This window comes from Eucalyptus grandis, chromosome 7 (assembly GCF_016545825.1).
Source record: "Eucalyptus grandis isolate ANBG69807.140 chromosome 7, ASM1654582v1, whole genome shotgun sequence".
Taxonomy (NCBI): domain Eukaryota; kingdom Viridiplantae; phylum Streptophyta; class Magnoliopsida; order Myrtales; family Myrtaceae; genus Eucalyptus; species Eucalyptus grandis.
The window spans coordinates 58,511,847-58,530,778 of NC_052618.1; the positions used below are offsets into that span (position 1 = coordinate 58,511,847).

General features: G+C 40.6%; 3 protein-coding genes across 9 annotated transcripts; 1 reads left to right on the forward strand and 2 right to left on the reverse strand.

The window, feature by feature from the left end:
- LOC104454550 (translation initiation factor eIF-2B subunit beta) lies at positions 1-7,236 on the forward strand. The gene is made up of 11 exons (XM_039318134.1): positions 1-197; positions 1,208-1,295; positions 1,380-1,534; positions 2,199-2,486; positions 2,770-2,899; positions 4,014-4,121; positions 4,203-4,305; positions 4,388-4,513; positions 4,860-5,053; positions 5,436-5,554; positions 6,766-7,236. Exons 2-10 carry the CDS (start codon positions 1,234-1,236, stop codon positions 5,530-5,532), a joined length of 1,263 nt encoding a protein of 420 aa, XP_039174068.1. The 5' UTR covers positions 1-197; positions 1,208-1,233; the 3' UTR covers positions 5,533-5,554; positions 6,766-7,236.
- A 1,540-nt stretch (positions 7,237-8,776) lies between these two features.
- Positions 8,777-12,094, reverse strand: LOC104454551 (F-box protein SKIP5). Its single transcript, XM_010069442.3, is given in 6 exon segments — positions 8,777-9,311; positions 9,662-9,720; positions 10,428-10,506; positions 10,584-10,639; positions 10,641-10,729; positions 11,835-12,094. Coding segments are annotated over 6 exon segments (774 nt in total). The 5' UTR covers positions 11,974-12,094; the 3' UTR covers positions 8,777-8,959.
- A 590-nt stretch (positions 12,095-12,684) lies between these two features.
- Positions 12,685-18,619, reverse strand: LOC104454552 (protein LNK2). 7 transcript variants are annotated; one of them, XM_039316310.1, is made up of 10 exons: positions 18,490-18,619; positions 18,241-18,348; positions 17,124-17,460; positions 16,898-17,024; positions 16,220-16,508; positions 16,031-16,120; positions 15,003-15,701; positions 14,770-14,927; positions 13,615-13,986; positions 12,685-12,978 (listed from the first exon to the last, which is right to left on the reverse strand). In XM_039316310.1, exons 2-9 carry the CDS (start codon positions 18,262-18,264, stop codon positions 13,626-13,628), a joined length of 2,085 nt encoding a protein of 694 aa, XP_039172244.1. In that variant the 5' UTR covers positions 18,265-18,348; positions 18,490-18,619; the 3' UTR covers positions 12,685-12,978; positions 13,615-13,625. The 7 variants fall into 7 exon arrangements, with proteins under 7 accessions (XP_039172244.1, XP_039172243.1, XP_039172246.1 ...); XM_039316309.1 differs by having other exon boundaries at positions 18,457-18,616; XM_039316312.1 differs by lacking the exon at positions 18,241-18,348 and having other exon boundaries at positions 16,898-17,021; positions 18,457-18,607.
- Positions 18,620-18,932: the final 313 nt, after the last annotated feature.

Below are 18,932 nucleotides of genomic sequence, written 5' to 3' on the forward strand. Positions count from 1 at the left end.
AGAAGCAAAAAAAAAACAGCACATTGGAACGGCAACTGACGGAAGCAAAAAGCTTCCCAAAGCGCTTGCTTTCTTCCTTTCTTTCAGCTGCGCGAAAAAACCCACGTCTTCCCCCCCGTAGTAATCAAAGACTGCCCCAGAAAAATCCTCGCGCTTCGGATTCGCGCGGCGTTCCCTCGATCCGCCGCCTTGAATTTGTAAGTGAATGTTGGACTCGTTTCGCTGTCCGAACAGCTCCTGTTCCTGAGATTCTCGATCGCCCCTCGCTCCTTTTCTTCTTCTTCTTCTTCTTCTTCTAGTTTTCTATTCTTTTTCTTTTCTTGTTCAATTAAGAAGCAGCGCGTTTGCTTTATGCACGAGATAGAATGCGAGGAAGTGTTGGGGTTTGTCTACCTTTTGTTTTTTTTTTTTTTTGGCCAGCGTGATTTTATGTTCCGCGGCGGATATATTTTTGGGATTTCTATTTGGGTGTGCTAAGTTGCACATACTTCGCAATCGAAGAAATCATAGCGTGAATTTGGAGTGAGCGCGTTGTTGGAAGACTTCCCCTGTTGAATTTCAAAGGGAGTTGCTGGCATGATAAAAAGAATAAATCAGATGCCTGAGAAGCGAACGAGAAGAGTGTTTAATGTCTGCTTGCTCTAGTACCAGTTTGTTGATATGACTGAACTAATGGGAAGGGAATAAAAGACAGAATTTTGTCTATCCGGGCTGGCCTTTCGGTAGGGGGTGGTTTTGGAGAAGGAAGGAGCAGCACAGAGGGACGGGGCCGGTGTGTTAGTGTAAGGTGGTTTTTTAGAATGGAGGAACAATAGAGAGTATTGAGAGTGAAACTGACATTGGAAGGAAAATATACTGCATGCGTGGGGACGAAGTTGCTTATGCTCTTTGTTTATAGGGCATTTGGCCGCGATTGCAGTTTGTTACCCTTGACTGTTTCACTAACTGCGTGTGTTTGCAATGGTACGGAGTGAACTAGAGAATAAAAGACTCTGGTTTAAAGGTGGTTACGGTAGCTGTTACATCTAGACTTACCAATTAGTGTCTCCTCAATGGCATTCGGTCATACGGGTTCACCAAAACTTAGCTCTTCGTCATGTTTCGTTTTTGTGCGTGGAAAAAATTCTGAGTAATCTATATCTCTGCTCTTCAATTGAATGGATCAAACTTTTTGGGTACTCCAGACTGATCTTTTGCTATCGCGTAGGTGAAAGTGGTGGTAGATCGGTAATCATGCCAGACGTGCAAGCCCTAGTGAATGAGTTCCTTTTCAAGCTTAAAAACGGTGAGATCCTGTCAAACTCCAATTTTTAGTTGTGAAGTTCCTGTAGCATGCTTGTAGGCGAGAAAATAAATTCATGTTCTCTATGTGGTGGCAGCAAGATTGAGGGCTCACATGCAACAGCAAGGCAGACAGCGATACTCCTTCGATCAGTTATTTCTCAGCAGCGAATTCCGCACACCCACCAGGCAGCTGCTTTGATTGATGCTGTAAAAGCAGTAGGAGAGCAGCTGGTTGCAGCAAATCCAGTTGGTATGCCACTTTTATTGCTTCATATTGGTTAATGCTAGTTTAAAATCACCAAAGTGTCTGTCATTGCTTGATATCAGCTTGCAGTTTGAAACTGGACCATACGTCCCAATACTTTATTTTAAGTATTATATATATCCGGTATTGACAGTAACGAAATTTTCTTCTGCTTTAAAATAGGCACTGTTGCCATGTCCTAGTACCTCAATTTCTTCTTGCTGGTGTCGAATAAAGGCTAGAGATGATATTGCGGCTTTCATTACCACAACAGGGCACTTATATTGCTCCATTTTCTTTTGTTCACACTGGCAAGGAGCAAAGAAGCACCATGCACAAGCTAAATCTATGTATCGGAAAATGTACCTTCTTAAAAAGTATGAATTGTGGATACTCCTGTTGTCAATGATATTACTAGATAGTGGCCATCCACATCCTCATCTTGCTAAAGTTTGTAAATTGTTTGATTTCTTTATGTACTTTATAATGCTGCTATCCTATAAAAGAATGATTAGTTCTGGTTTTTTGAAGTTATGTACTAATATTGTGTTGCAAGTTCTCTTTTAAGCTTTTGGAAAGAACTATCGTGATGATTTATGCTTAAGCATTTCTTTACAGATATTGTGGGTTCCTTGCTTTATGTATTGACAAGTTGTACTTGTGAATGCAGAGCTTGCTGTTGGCAATATCGTCAGACGTGTTTTGCATATTATTAGGGAGGAGGATCTTTCTCTCACGACAGTGGCTATGGCTGGGTTGAATGTATCACCTGTAAGTGATGACGAAGGTGAAACAGACCAAGATGATCATCCTGTGTTGTCTGCCGCTGCAGTAGCTGCTGCTTCAAGAAACACTTTGCGCCCACCTTCCTTGCAAACCCTTCTTGAGGATCTACCTGACTCGACGGCTATTCCTCATACTTCTTCATCAGGGGGTGATTCTGATGGAAAAAGCAAATGTGAGCTTCCTTTATCGTTCAATGGTCTGTTTGTTGATGCATGCTAACAATGCAAAAGATAGCTTGTGTTGTGATAAAGCATAGAGTCCTATCCAGTGAATAGCAAATTGCCATTGATGGCACATGGAGATTTCTTTTCCATTCACAAAATCACTTGCCAATTTGATAAGTCAATTTTATAGTATTATGTTAAAAATTGTAAGCAGAAGTGTGAAGGAAATAGCTGTTTCTGGTAGATTTAGTGACTTGCTAGTCAGTGCTAAGAAACTCTTTTCCTTCACAGCTGCTGACAAGAGTACAAGAAGCCGGAAGCTGAAGCATGATGTTATTGAAGCATTGAATGAACTCATTGGAGATATTGACACTTGCCATGAACAAATTGCTGAGCAAGCAGTGGAGCATATTCATCAAAAGTACTTCTTTTGCCTTGTTGACATTTGCTTGTTCCCCTTTTATTAGTCTGCTTCTTGTTTAAATGGTTCTTTGCATCAGTTTTGCCCTTAATTGAGTGTTAGGAAACTTGAGATGGGTGTCTTTTTAAGTATATTGGGGAGTTTATGCGTGGTAATGTTGATTTGGTTTATTCATTTTTGATTTTTTACTGCTTTTAATATAATAAACTTCTTCACAATTTAAGTAACCAACCTGACATGAAATAAGAAAAATGATGTGATGCTTTTGTCTTTTTCTCTATCCATAAATCTTTTAACTTTGTCTTATAGTCTGCAGTTTCCATGATAACCTTTGTGGCATGAGGTTGTTGCTCCCATATGCCGAGTTTTGGTATATTTTGGTATGATGTGCCAAATGGAATTTTATGTGCTTGTATAATTTCAATTTGGAAACGTGTCTGCTATATGTACTCTTTTTTGTATTGGAGGTCAAGCATCATTTGCTAGCAAATTGGGACATGGTTAAGCATATGCCAGATTTCCTCATCTTAATATAGTCTGTGGGTTTCTTTTAGATGAATGCATGCTGTTTTTCTCGCTAATGGCATGAATACTCCTCTACCTTGTTGGGCAGGTCATATGTCCATGTGATTGATAATTATCTTAGGAAATTCTTAATCTATGTCTGGTCTGATGGAGCCATCACCCTCAGACCGGTGGTGCAGTTTTGAGACACTGGTTATCTGATGATGAACTGGGGCATACTAAGACACAAAAATATGCATGTGAGCACATGCATTGGCAGAGTTTAGGATTTTAGGCAGGCCTTTCCAAGGAACTGGGCCTGGATTCAGGTGTCCTCATCCTTTTCTCCCCTCAAGAGAAAACCAATAAGTGCATCCATATGAATTTGTGTTTGTTTCTTTTGGGGGGTTAGCATGATCTGTCATGCTTTGAAATCTCAATAAGTTTTTTATACATTATTGACTTATTTGATTGTTCTTCCATTTGATTTCATGATTATGCCTTTTTTTATTGCTTAATTTGTTGCGAACAATGTCTGAGATGACTTTCCAGTTTGATTGATTGTCACTTGCTGATTATATTAGTATATAACAATGTCATGCGTTTTCAGTGAGGTAATATTAACTTTAGGAAGCTCAAGAACGGTACTAGAATTTCTCTGCGCAGCAAAGGAGAAAAAAAGATCATTCCGTGTGTTTATTGCCGAGGGAGCTCCAAGGTGAGTTGATCATAGGTCTTTGGTCATTCTAATATGTTTTCATCTCTTGTTGAGCTCTTCTAATCATGTGGTCCTGATCAGGTATCAGGGACATCTACTTGCAAAAGAGTTGGTTGCGAGAGGTTTACAAACCACGCTCATTACTGATTCTGCTGTCTTTGCCATGATTTCGCGTGTGAACATGGTACACATCTTTTTTATCAATTTTTTGCCCTTCAGCATCTGATTTACTGCAATGACTGTTTGAACTAAATTTATGCTGAAAGGTAATTGTTGGAGCTCATGCTGTAATGGCTAATGGTGGAGTTATAGCACCTGTGGGGTTGAATATGGTTGCTCTTGCTGCTCAAAGGCATGCTGTTCCTTTTGTGGTGCTCGCAGGCAGTCATAAGGTAAACTGGGGGAACAACGATTCACTTGCTGCTTACTTTAGTTAGTGTCCAAAGTAAGCTACAACAAGCGTTTTAATAATTAATATATTTGCAGCGTATTCTGTAGTTACAGCGGTTGCACAATTTGAGTAGCGCTAGACATTTGAATTATGGAGCAGGGTGGTTAAGAACGAATTGACATGTTTTTGTTATTTAGGCTAATTTTCTTCCTGTTAGATGTAGATTGAGTTGACAACATAGTGGGGTTTGGTTGTCCCTTGGATGCATGTTTAGTTAGCTGGAAATGTTTGATGACCTTTGATGAGTGTGCTGGTGCTATACTGATCACACAGATTTTGGATTGCAGTTGTGCCCCTTGTATCCTCACAATCCAGAGGTCTTACTAAATGAGCTGAGATCACCTTCTGAACTGCTTGATTTTGGAGAATTCTCAGATTGCATGGACTTTGGAAGTGGAACGGGCTCTCCACTTCTTCATGTTGTCAACCCAACATTTGATTATGTACCACCTAAACTGGTCAGCTTGTTTATCACAGACACGTGAGTACCTTTATTATGCCTATCTTGCCAGAATTCTTTTCTATATATAAATGCTATTTTAGAAATGAATTTATTTACGGGAGCATTAAGTAGAAGGTCATGGCAAATAGCAACAAGAGCTTAAGTTGATAATACGAGGCCTTTGAACTTGTTCTTATCTCCTAGACAGACTTGCAATTAACTGGGAACCTCTGAGTTTCATATAATCTTTTAGAACAGTTCTAGCAATTCTCAATTTGCTCACATTGCATATTCTGGATTATTTCTATCTGCGTTGTACCGGGTCAGGCTATTGTGATAGCGACATTGTTTAATTGTGGACTCAATTACTTCTAGTTGTATCATCTTTTGAGTTTCACTTTTTTCCCCCTAATATTTCCAGAGGAGGACACAATCCATCATATGTGTACCGGCTAATAGCAGATTATTATTCGAATGATGACTTGGTGCTGCAGAGGAAACCTGCTCCAACCAATTGAGTTCAGACCGGAGCATTGCCAAGTAAGTAGTGGCACAATTCTTAGTTTGATCTTTTCATTTTGTATTGCTTGAGAGTTTTGGAATGTCACTCAGCTCTGATGACTGAAGCTAATGCATAGAGATTTTAGTGTTAATTTAGATAGCGAGTTGTTAGGCGTATTCTTCCATCAGCTTCTATGATTGAGCAGCTGCTGATGTGATCATTTCATTGCTGATAGGACTGCATATTCATATCTTGTTCACTTACTGAAAGAGAGACCTTTGAGACGTGATGTTCCCAAGAAGGCAAGAAAGCTTTCATAGACTGTTAGACTCTTCTGTGATTGATCCATTCCTGTGTCTCTCATGCATGAATAAAAATTAATTAGCTCTCCAGGAGCTTGCTATGCAGAAAAGTGACTGCCTCTTTAGTTGCTGTCTTATTTCTTGAGTTTAGACACTGTTGTGGACGGACCCACAGGAGCAAGAAAATCTTATCTTTGATGAAATTTGGAATCTTGTCATCATTTTCGTTTCAAATATACGTTTGTTGAATTTAAATCAGCATTTCAGCTATTATGGAATTGTCTTTTGAGCCTAACAAACGCAGTTGTAATTTTTTGCAAAAGCCTCTCCCCAAAGAAATGGATATGGCATAATCATTAGCCTTTAATCTCACGCATTATCATCTTTGAGTGACGTAGTCATGTCCAGTCCATTGACCCATGACCAATTTGAGGGATCAGTGTGACAATTTCTTTCAAGTGTTTCCCTTTTTCATGTCAGGGTTTGTAACTTCCTCGTTTGTTTGTCTGATCCTCTTGTACTCTGGTCATCACTTCCCTCTCATACTCGGTCATCACTCAAAAACATAAGAGACTTGTGAATATGCAGTTCAATCTTTCTGCCCAGTCTAAAGTGTCATAAAAAGAGTAGTCTGCTCTATATTTTTCAAATAATCCTTCAGTGAAAGGGGCATTGATCCCATCCCACTGCCATATATGTATTGACGGTGACAACCCAATGTAGAGATGTAGAGAATATGTATTATTGTTTGTAACTAGATTCGGAGCTTCTTTATATGTGTTAATTTAATTGATTATGGACTTGGCATGAGAGGTTGGGTGCTATTTTGATGTAACAATTTACTTGCAAAATCCAAATCATCCTCCATAATGCTTTTCTTTGATGTATGATGTTGCTTCTCGTGGTCTGCTAACGTTTGCATTTGCTTGTCTTTGAAATTCATCCAGGAGAATACTACATAAGCAGGGGGACATGGAGAATATGAAGAGTTTAGTGCCGGTATATACCTTCTCTTCAGGTCGCCAAAGTCTCTGGAAATTCAAGAAAGAAAGGGAAAGGAGGGTGTTCCAAAGAAAGAGTAAATGGTGTAATGATTTGAAACCTCGAGGAAGGTGTATCTCAATTTTGTGATCGTTATTGGTTGGCTGCTGAAATCTTTTATGTCGAAATTTATGGGGAAGAATAATCAAAGTCAATGCTTTCTTTACATTTTAGGGAACTGAGAGTTGTAAGTTGGAAGAGAATAAACCACATAGCTGAGAGTTTGCTTGTCTAGAAATGTGCTGTCTCATCTTGCATATAGTGATCGTGCTGTAGTCATAGTTTATAGGGATTTCTTGCAAGACGTTCTTATGCCTGAGAACTCTTTCTTTGACCCATGTTTGAGGGTTGCATGGATTTTGTTATTTTGGCCCAAAGCTTGCATGATTGCTAAAATGCGTGTGAACTTGGATTAAATGGCTGTTTTACGTGTTAATGTTTGAACTGAGAGGGCGCCGTGTACTATTTTCAATTCATCTTTCTGAGCAATTGAACCACCTTGGCAGCTCACGAACGACAGTTGACGTTCCTCGTTTGGCTTAATTCTGGACTATTCCATCTCGAGATATAATGATCATCGGTTTTGTTTACCGGATAAGAGAAAGCACTGATGTGTTCATCTTGTCCGATAGGTGTCAAAACGATTCCTTTTCATATGATCATGAACTTGGTGATACCGGTTATTCAACAAAAGATAGAATTGGTGCAAATCTAGTCGGGAGGATTCCCTTTATAAAGCAAAACCATGAATTTTGCTTTGGTGCAAGATTTCATCTTCGTGTGTCTGCAAAAATTCACTGTGCGCGGTCCATTGTAGAAAATTATTCCAGCTCTATAAAAATAAATTAACACGTCAATGCAAGAAGCGCCTTGCAAAAGAGAAGAGAAAATGATACAAAAGTTCCAAAATTATGTTAAATAAATTAAAAGTTTGTAAATGACACTACACATTGAATCAATATTTACAAATTACATTAAACAAAGAGATATGTGTACTATAAGTTTTGAAACTTGTCACGAAAATGTATTTGAGTCATAAAATTTATAATTAAGCCCTAAGGTTAACACCTTCCATTTAGACTAACGAAAAATGTTGACGTGATTTTTTTAATATTTTATCTCTCTTAAATGGTGATGATGTGACTTATAATTTATTTAACCAAAACATTAATTGAATAAAATGAAAAGTATTCAAAAACAAAGAAAAAAAAATGAAACAATGGGCAAAGGCAACATGCCCTTGTTGCCGTTGCCCCTGTCACCAACCAAGGATGGTAGAGGTTGCTAGGGATCACCAAGGCCTCGGTCGAGGCCGGCAACCCTCACCCACAACAGGCAAGGGATTAGCGACCCTCACTCAAATCTGGGCGGAGGGCGTCCTCGCCGAGGGCCGATGACCCTCATTGAGGGCCACCATAGTTGGGTGAGGGCCGATGACCCCCATCTAGATCTAAGTGGAGGGCTATGGCACTTGTATAGATTTGGGCAGGGTTGCCAGCCTTAGTCGAGGCCTTAGCGACCCCCATCCACTCTTTCTGGCGATGGGGTGGCAATGGCAAGGCTATCTACGATCACTACAACTATCTTTTTAACTTATTTATCACTTTAAATTTTTTGCTATTATTTGAATATGATTTAAAGCAAAAAGTGATTTAAAAAATGCCACGTAGGAAAATAAATTAATTTAAAAATATTATGTCAGCATTTTCTATTAGGCAAATTGACAATAATAACGAAAAAATTCGTTTACACCAATTTAATATGTTTTAGGACTTAATTACACATTTTGTAAATTTTAAAATTTAATTACATTTTCATGACAAGTTTTAGGACTTGTAGTGTCCATATCCCTTAAATAAATTAAAGTCAAGAGATCATATCACATGCTATAAATTAAAGTCAAGAGATCATATCACATGCTAGATTAAAGTTCATGGATTATTTGTTAATTATCTCAAAAGAAAATAAGGATTTGGATGACAGGATACGATGAAAATTCCACAGTATCCACACCATCACAGCAATATTCATTAACATCTTTAAAAAGTAAAACTAACTGGTACTGATATATACTACAGACAACAGCACAAAGATATCGAGTCAAGAGGGACACTCGACGTCGAACCAGAAGAACATAGAAGTACGAGCGCATATAACCCGAACACGCTGCAATGCCAGGTCCCCACTAGTCAATACGGCTTTGGCACCACCTTCGATTCGTGTTCGAGAGACCGAAACACCATCGCCATGACACCCATTAGGAGAGGAAACGACCTTGCTGCCTGTAGCTGTGCTCACAATTGGGCACGAGAGGTAGTCTAAAGGGTCTGTCTCGCATTGGAGAATACAACCGTCGATAATCAGCCTTCCGCTCCTATGAAGCAGACAGCATCCAAGCTCCGCTTTCACAGTTAGATTCGACAGTTTGCAGGTGGAAAGGAACTCCAGGGCACTGCTTAAACAAAGGAAAACATGTCCAATTATGTTCCTTGTAATCGCCAAAGTTACAATATCTGAAACAGTTGACAAAGAACTAAAAATTCATTACTCTTGCAACTGCAGTATGATTTCAAGGTAAGTAAAGACTGGCAGTAGATTTCAAGGTAAGTAGAGCTTCACAGCATGTTAAAAAGTGACCTAAAATTTCATTAATTGACAGAAAGAGGGAGTCAATTCACTGAGCAGTAACCAATGCGAGAAGGAATACAGCATCTCCCAGATGCCATCTATAAGAAGAACTACTGACATTCCCGCTTTACTGCATCTGAAAAAGGTGCTTCACAAAGAGAAGAAGAAGTAAACCTGTCTGAACCTCGTGAACAGAGAAGCATTGTCTCGTCTGGAAGTTCACCTCCACCAATCTGAGAAAAGGAGGTAGACAAGAGAACAGGGTACGGATAAAAGTAATTAGGAGATGAAAGCTATGGTCAACTTAACAAGCATGCTACCATGACTTGCAGGCAATGCATAAGCAAATTAGAGCTTTCCTCAGAATGACTTATCCAAAGAATCCCTAAATCAACACTGCAAGTTTCAATCATTTCTACATTTACACATTCCAAGACCAACGAATCCCAACAATGCCACCTCCGTATGCTCCTCTTAACTTTTTAAACATTTACATTGTAAATCTCATGTTACCGAGACCCACTTAATTCACATACACGAGTAACATCTAAATGCCATTTGCCCCCAAAATAACAATCCCACCCTAACACAGGTTGGAAGTACAACTAAGAACTACCCAAGTAAGTTAAAAAAATCATCAAGTGGCTTCTCTAAGTCCACTTACTGTCTATGGAACAACTTTTTCTCTCTCAATTATTACTTGCATTTTTTTCTCAAAAAAGGCTAGTAGTTCTGCCCGATATACTAGTCAGAGACTCAAAGCCTCTAGGACATGCTCTAACAACAGTATAATGGGAATAACTAAAAATCATGCTAGAAAATGATAGTTATACAATAATCACATGTTCTTTATCAGTAGAAGATAATCATGCATAAATTGTCCATCCATGGTACAGGCTCTGAAAACTACAGCAGTTTTGAGTTAAAGTTGTGTAGGTACCAGGCAAAGTGGTTTCTTTATCTGAATATTAGAGGCAACATGACTTCCCCCTGCTGCAATCAGAATAGTATCTCCAGGTCTATGAGGGTAAAATAGCATCAGAATTCCATAGCTCATTAAGAGATCCAATTATCTACACAGAGGATGTTTATGGACCTTGCAGCAGAGACAGCCAACTCAATATTGGGGAAAACTCCTGGCTCTGATGAATCCCTTTACAGACCGGTCTACTCGTAGCCACAGCCGAGGGTGACATGCCAGGTAACACCATCTGTGGCAAACGAGGGCGGTGTTATAACGATCTGCAAACTCAACAGCAATTTGTGACAGACAACGCAACAAAATAACATTATGCATGTATTATTTATTCTTGGAGAACAGGGTGGAGTTAAAAATGTTAGCCTTCATAAGTATTTAATTCATGTACTTTAAAACATAATATAAAATACTACATATTGCACAAGCACGTGATATCAGATAATATGGAGAAAGATGCTCCACCAAAGTATCGGACTATTACTGAGTCCTAATGGGTCTGTGGCACTCCGACATAATACTGGATATCTTCTCTAGTATATACCCTTATATGAGAAATAGTTAATGGGTATTTAAATTGAGTAGCTTTTGGTCATTAGGCTCCCCAGATAGACCAAGACTTTGAAAAGGCAATTTTGCTCGGGAACTTGGTGAAAAAAAATAGGGTTTTCGACTGAGTGTAAAGTCTGCAGCCCAAAACAACCTACTCTTAATTGATATGGCAAAAGTGGTGGCAAGTAGACAAATGTATTAACAACAGAGAACATCTTCTTTTCTTTTTCTTCTCTTCTATCTTGTGAAGAGGAGTCCACCCAGCAAAACGATGCGGGAGCAACACCAAGCGGAAAGATAAAGGAACCGTGGTTCCTAGAATCCTAGCCCAGACCCTATATCTGAAACGGCCAAATCTAGAAGAAAGCGCAAGGTAAATCTCCAGTAGGATGGGAAATTCACTAAACTAACATATGAAATAGTCAAATTGTCACCGGTCGCCTAAACTACAGTAACCCCACATTACTCCTTCAAGGTCCAAGCATCATTCTCGTAAAACTCGTCATTTTCAGGGAAAATTCGATGAGCCTGCCCTGAAATGACCTGCTCCCCCAAGTTCTAATCAGCCAAAACTCTCAATGGACAACCCAGACAACATGGCTTTACGGAAAGACCCAAACTTTCGACGCCAGCACATAACAAGCACACGTACATTCGAACCATTCATGAAGACAGGAGTTCCAACACATAATTTTAGCGGAAATCAAGAATCCAAGACCTAGAGCGAAGTTCCCGAAACTATATACGCGGATAGAAGACATCGAAATGACAAATTAGGGGAAAGAGGAGCCGAATGGGGGAGCGAAATCGAAACGATACCTGGAATAGGAGAAAGGAAGCTGAAGATGTGCATGAGGCACCCGTCATCGAGATTGTTGATCGGGGCGGAAGAAGGCGCTCCCGATCTCGGTTTCCTCCGCTTCGTCGCCGCCGGCTTCTGCTCTTCTTCTCCTTCCATGAGCAGAAAGCCGCGAGCAATCCCACCAGCTGCTCCGATGGCGAGTGCCGACTTCGAAGCTCACGCAACCGGAATCCCCGGCCGTCGACTTTTGTGACCGCACGCGACGGACCGACCGACACGCAAGACCGCATGGACCGACGAGGAATGCCCCAAGAGAAATGGGTCCGAATCCGAATTTGTTTTTGGGCCGTGGGCTCTCACGAGGAAGATTGGGCCGGTGGACATGCAGTGACGGATGATCCAGAATGGCACCAGACATTGCAAATTCGATTTTATACTTGCAGTGGAAACATGTCGGTTTGCGTCGATCCACGGGGTTATTGTTTATGATTCGCATTTCGCCTCGTACTATGCTGTCGTGAAAATCGGTCGTGCCCAATATTGCTAACCTTGCATGATGGACATCGCCAAGACTCATCCGATATGCGCGAGTTATTGTTTGAGCATGTAAGCAAATTACGATGGAACCTAAAATAGATGCAAGAGGTATGGTAAACTGATGAATCTTGCGCGAAATTCTGAGAATTGGCAGAAAAAACCCGGTTGGAAGAAAGAGCGGTAAAAACTAATATAGATCTCTCCGTTTGTTTTTTTGCAAATTGAAAGGGGCAGAGACTTGGCAAGTGAAGAATAATAAGTAAGAAGGTTGGACCTGATATCTAAAAAGCAAACGGCTTTCAAGAACTCTTCGCAAGCCCAAGCCAAAACTTCAGAAAGTGCCTCCATGGCATTAAGGTGGTGAACCGTCGTGCGATTCTTGAAGGTGCATCTAACCATCGATTTGTCATACTACAATTCTTCTCACTCCTACATCTCCACAAAGATACCATCAAGAAAAAGATACCATCGACTTGGTTTGATTACGGCATAACGGATTGACTAGTACTCTGTGTTGGCCTTTGGCGTTTTCTATTTGGGTTGCTACCTCAATGGCAGATCGGTGCTGCTCAGAATCGCGAGTATCTATTCCTTCTTGGTTGAACTGGCTTGAACGGCAGGTAACTGGACGACGCCAAATGAGAAGGTAGTAGATTCTTTAAATAGTATCAAGGGAAGCCAAAAAGAGAAGCTAAGCAGAACACTGAAGCATTAATCAAACTGACTAAAACATGCATACATCCATGCAAATGAAGCATGTTCTGATTAAGGTATGGTATCCTGAATGACTGGGCGTACGACAGTTGTAGAATATTTGTATGAGAACGCTGATCTGGAAAAATGCAACTCAACAATCAGGTCAAGAAGGGAAGGTGACTAGGCCGATTGAGGATTGATAAATACACGGAAGTTGCCTGCTATTTGCTGCAACTTCTGCAATATAACAACTTTCAATGGACACCATCACTAACAATCGTCTTAGTAAGTTTTTTCAGTCATAAGAGTTCAGGTTCAGTCATAATGGCTAAAGTATCACATAGAATTAAGTTCCACATAGTAGGCATAATAAAGATGATGTTAATGAAATTGCTCCATTCCTGGCCTTGTCACCTAAACAAATGATTCTGACTTCGGTAATCACACTCAATGAAGCTTCAGCTGGCTGAACAAAAGAGAACCTCCAAATAAGCAGCAATTCCATCATACCCAAGTAGTGGAAGAGTTTATATGATCATGGATGAGACAAGAAGAATAAATTACCATAACGAATTTTACTGCTCTTGCAATGCTTCAAGAGCTCCAGCTCCGCCCTCTGTTGGCACATAGGCATTTTCGGACGTGTCCATGGAAGTGCTGTTTTTGAACTGATTAATCTGATGGGTATCTGTCATCTGGTCTGTGCTTTCTGATCCTTGAAGAGAGGACTGCGACTCAGTTTTTAAGATCTTGGACAGTCCCTCGTTCTGCACATTTGCCAACTCTTGTGCTTTGTGTTTGTGAGGGAGCTTTTGAGAAATCAATGATTCAGGTGTTCCAGGAAGTTTAGTGGAAAAAGGCCGATGAAAGAGCAAATGGGCAACTGCTCGGTCTATTGGATTGGTGTCTGTTTCAACATCAGCTGGCTTAACCTCCCTGTAACACCGAGTAATTAAAAATGGACAGTAAACTTATCTATGGTGCCAGATATTCGACTTGAAGAAAGTTATGCCAGTGATTTGAACAAGCTTTCTACTTCAATGAAGACAGTTTGTCAAGTTTAAAGTTCCTGTAACTGAAACTTAGTTTTGTGAACATTTGGGCACAAGTATAGATGAAATCAAGAAAGGAGTTGATCCTAAAAGATGTAGATTTTCTATTAACCCATAGCAAGTTATTGCCTCTGATCTTCTGCGTTTTTTGTCTTCTCTATTTCCCCTTCGTCCTTTCTCATTAACGGGTATGGTTTTATCATCAAGATGACTAATAACAAAGACGGGAGTAAATCTAAACAATCATTACACTACTTCAGGATATGAACATAATACCCAGGGCATCGAGAACTGTTCAATTATCTGCAATAGAAAACCAAAAGCATCCATCTTGCAGTAATTAATTTTTATAAATAGGAATCTGCTTGCTTCTTTGGTTGATCTAAGAATTTTGATCAAGGATAGGAAGTAAAATGTCACTCGACTGTTGAAACACAGAAATAGAATATCATACTCACACCAACAAATGCCGTTCAAACTTGATCAACCTAAGAAGGGTTCACATATTGGCAATCAATTCGCACATTGTTCCACAGAATTATGCTTGAAATTAGATGCCACCACTCAGACCAGGTGAACTGTCCTATATTAAGTCACCTTGACAATATAACTCTTTGCAAAAGCATTACATAAGTAAGGGAAACCACCAATAGATTTGTTAACTAACCTGTTACTAGCCTCTGATTCCTCCTTTGCTAAAACTTCATGCTCATCTTGCGGATGCACAACAGTGCCAATCATACTCCCAGTGTGTTGCCTTTTCACGGTACTTTTAGCCAGGCGATACAAGCTATCCCGTATACAGATTTTGATCCTGTCGTCCAACTGCACTACTCCACTTTATCATTCTAGACAAATTAAAACCCACTTGGAAAAGAAGCCACTCGAAAAATAACATACCTTTGCAATCACATCCTGAAGCTGATTAAGCACCACATCCTCAATTGAACTGCCATCAACAGCTGCAGAGACGAAAGTAGAACCATCCTGCTCTATTGAAGAACTTACGTCAATTGAAGGAAGACTGCTCAGATCATCAACTTCCAAATGGGCGCCCTTGCTATGCTGATTTGAAATTTCCAGAGTAAGGCCTTGAGCATCAGAAGGACAGATTTCGTCAACAAACTGCTGTAGCTGTTTCTTAATAGCAAGCATTGCTTGCATTTGCTGGCGCCGCCTCAACTTCTCAATTTTCTCTTGAGGCGTCATTGTAGGAGGTTTTCCTGGGGAATCAAGCCTCTTTCCTGTAGAGTCGACATAAGTAGAAGATGCTTTGTACCCAGGAAACACGACTGGACACTTGACCTCCCTGGATTGGAAGCTTGTTGGTGAAAGTATTGCTGGAAATGATTCTGCATAGTTCCTGAATGCAGAAGATTGTGCGTATGGATCAGAGATCTGCTGGAAATGGGTGGGCTCAGGTCCTCTAATCCCACTTAGTTGATTGATAGATGATGGAAATGGCGATGGCTGGTGGCCGCACTGTCCCCCCAAATCCACATGCGAAGACCAGGACCCGTAAATATCTTGGGCTATTTTCCCTTCAGCTTTCTCTCGGGACTTCTTCTGGCTTTTATGGAGCGTTTTGTGCCTGTAAACCTGCATAACGTAGCGAGAACCTGAAGAGATGGAAAACATCTCAATGGAGGGGACTGGAAACTCAATCGGCATAAGCATGTACAAGTAGTGATCTTCGCAGTCAAATTTGGTGGTTATTCACAGGAAGATGAAGATTGTCGACCTGTCAGGACAACTGGAACTTGAAAAATTTAAATGCTCAATCTACGTGAAGCAACCGATAGAAACTAATTTTGGCTTTCTATATTTAATTCTCGTGGATATATTAAAATTTGGGAAGCAGATTGAATTACTGATATTGGCAGAATAGACAAGGCAATTTCACTATTTTCCATGAGAAAAGTGAATACCTTATCAGCACGTTCATTCAGGGTAAAAGAACTATCAACAAAAAGACAAGAGTTTTCTGCATGGGTCTTTCCTACCATGGCCATATTCTTCTATAGAGAAAAATGAAAAAGCTTTACTTCACTTGTATAATATAAGGAGAAAATAGTCCAATTCAGATTGCACATTCAGTGATCTGATTTACACAGTACCTGATCGTTCACCACTGGTTCAACAGTTGCATTTCTTTGCTGAAAACTAATGGATGCAGGCTCATTCATTTTGTCATAGCCAAGGTTGAAAGACTGCTCATCTTGATGTTCATATTCTGTTTTCACTTGCGGGATCTCTGATGAACTCGTCAATGCTCCAGAAATCAAACCAGGAGAATCCGCAGAAATGGAAAATGATCTTACTGGACCGCTTGTTGCGTCTTTAGAAGAAGACCATATCTCATCAGCCTTATCAAGATTTGCTTGGCCAAATATTGGTTCATCATTGCTGCAAAATCATCACTTGTGAGAACATTCAGTCAGATAAATACCCGAGAAATGCGAACTAAGAATCTCAGAAGCAAAGGAGAGTGTGAGCTGAGTAGAAAGTAGGGATCTTCCAAGTCAAGAAAGCTCACCATGTTTCTTGATAAAGTAGGTCATTGTCATTAACTATTCTACAAGGCTGCCTTCTCATTCAACAGAAATTTGGCATGACTACGATAAAAAGTCTTAGCAGCAAAATTATAGGAGTAGCTGTTGCTCATCAATCATCCACAATTGAGAAGAGTTTTCTAGGTGTTACGACATATGCCAACCCCAATAAGCATAACTATCGAGTAGCGAACTACACAAATTACACAAGAGATATTAAAATTGATCAAGGTCAAGCATTACCTAAAGATTCGATCAAGGTCATCAAAGCTGCTGATATTCTCCCATCCATAGTCAGAAAAATCGGTATGCTCTTTATCTTGGGTGTTTCCAAATATATCAGCATCTGCATCGTGTTGAGCCGTCTCTGCTGGAAAAATTGATGTTGGGCGAGAAGTATTAGAAATATCACAAGTCAACTCAAAATGTGCCGTGTGCTTCATGTCATAAGAAATAGCATTTTCACCACCTTTAGATAAATTGCATTCGTTGATTTCTGTCACATTATCGGTCACTCCAGTACCAACAGATCCTTGCTCATCTTTAGCAGCTTCTGATGAAGAGAGATTTGGCCATGAGTCCAACCTCGATACAGCAATCCCTCCATTTTTGTTGCTTCTGTTGAAGCATTCCAGCTTCATACCATGGAGATCGAGTTTTGCCCCGAGCAGCTTCTGTTCACTAGGCTTAAGGGTCGTGATGTCTTCATTTTGGATTTTATTGGGCCGATCATCTTCCTTTCCAGCTTGATAAGGGACTATATGTTCGCCATTTTCACCAGCCTCACCCCATATGATGCTTGTGAGCTGAAACAGCAAAATGTCAAATATTGAGATGAACCGGTATATAAAACTAAGGACACCAAAGTCAGTTCTGCAAATAACAAAAATGAACATATTTCCAATTGCAATGGATGCTGCAAATCACATTTGTAAATTGCACGCCAGTGTGGGAGGGAGTAGCGGGATGGCATTTAAAAACTACAACCCCCAAACCAGCTGAGAACCAATGAAAAGTACGCCATTTTAAGCTAAGTTATTCTGCTCACAGGAACATGGCCAAGTCCACCGCCTTACACGATGTTCAAAACAAAAATCAAGACAAGAAATTAAATTCAGATGACACGGTCTTGCGCTTCAATCATGCGGCCACTCATTATTCTTGCCGAAATGCTTTGGCCCCAATCTTTTTATTGGACAATTCCCCATGCAGTTTTTATTCCTTCATTTATCATTCAAGAATCAGCCCGGCCACTTCTTCAATCAGTATACCTCCGTGGAGGCACAAAAGGATTAAAAAACAACAGAATCGCCCTTCGGTATATTCTATCTTGGATTTCTTACACTAGTTGGCGTTTAACGTTTGCGAATCCAAACGCTATGAACTTCTCCTTCTCAATGAGCAAAACTCCGAAGAGAATCACATCTTCATTCAACATGGGCCACAAGGAAATCTAGCAGACCAGGAACAAGCAAAGGCCAGACCTTCAAATTCAAGAACTCAAGCACAAAAGGAGAAGCAAGAAAGAAGCTGCCACTCCAAAGGGGCAAGAAATAAAAAAAAAAAACTAAAAAAAAGGAACTTACCTCTTCGTCGTTCCAATCAAACATATCTAGTGAAACAACACCAAATCTCTAAATGAAAATCCAGTTGAGGGACACACTGGTAAGTAACTCCATACATGGCCAATTTACCTAACAGATCACCAAAACAATCGAAAAGGCCATTAATTCTTCAAACCCGGGAAACAACAAGCCCACAAGGACACGCACTTAGAGAGAGAGAGAGAGGGAGGGAGTGACCTTTAGAGAGAGAAACAGGACATGCATACGTACAGGAGCAAGTCTTTTCCACAGAGCAACCCAGTTCTTTCCCCGAGAGAGAGAGGAGCTGGGAAATGCGGGGAGAGGAGGGCCTAGAGTTCACGTGACGTCACGTGCGGGGAGTGGTGGTAATTTCCCCGAGCGAGGGGGCTGCGTGGTTCTGGGTCGTCGACACGTGTGAGCGGGGGGGCATCTGAACTTGTGGCCAGGAGAGGCGGATCTACTTCCGCGACGTGATTGGCTGGGCGCCCCAGATTTACAGGACGAAAGTCGCAATTTGCGCTGCATTCGGGTTTCATTTCATTTGGGGCGGCCCCGGTGGGCCCCCCCCATGCGGCGACGGGTCGAGTTCGTGGTGCACTTGGCTCCGGAAGTCGCTTTCATTTTGGGAGACGGCCATAAAAATAAAAAATAAAAACGCCAGATAAAACCTCCTCCTCCTTTTTTTCGGTCTT

Coding starts and splice junctions, on each gene's coding strand:
- LOC104454552 (XM_039316307.1), bottom strand. CDS start 18,483: ATGCATGTCCTGTTTCTCTCTCTAAAG. Junction 16,121..16,219: donor AACCAGTGGTGAACGATCAG/GTACTGTGTAAA, acceptor TTTTCTCTATAG/AAGAATATGGCCATGGTAGG. Junction 15,702..16,030: donor TGAATGAACGTGCTGATAAG/GTATTCACTTTT, acceptor TACGTTATGCAG/GTTTACAGGCACAAAACGCT.
- LOC104454550 (XM_039318134.1), top strand. CDS start 1,234: ATGCCAGACGTGCAAGCCCTAGTGAATGAGTTCCTTTTCAAGCTTAAA. Junction 2,487..2,769: donor TTCTGATGGAAAAAGCAAAT/GTGAGCTTCCTT, acceptor TTTCCTTCACAG/CTGCTGACAAGAGTACAAGA. Junction 4,122..4,202: donor ATTGCCGAGGGAGCTCCAAG/GTGAGTTGATCA, acceptor GGTCCTGATCAG/GTATCAGGGACATCTACTTG.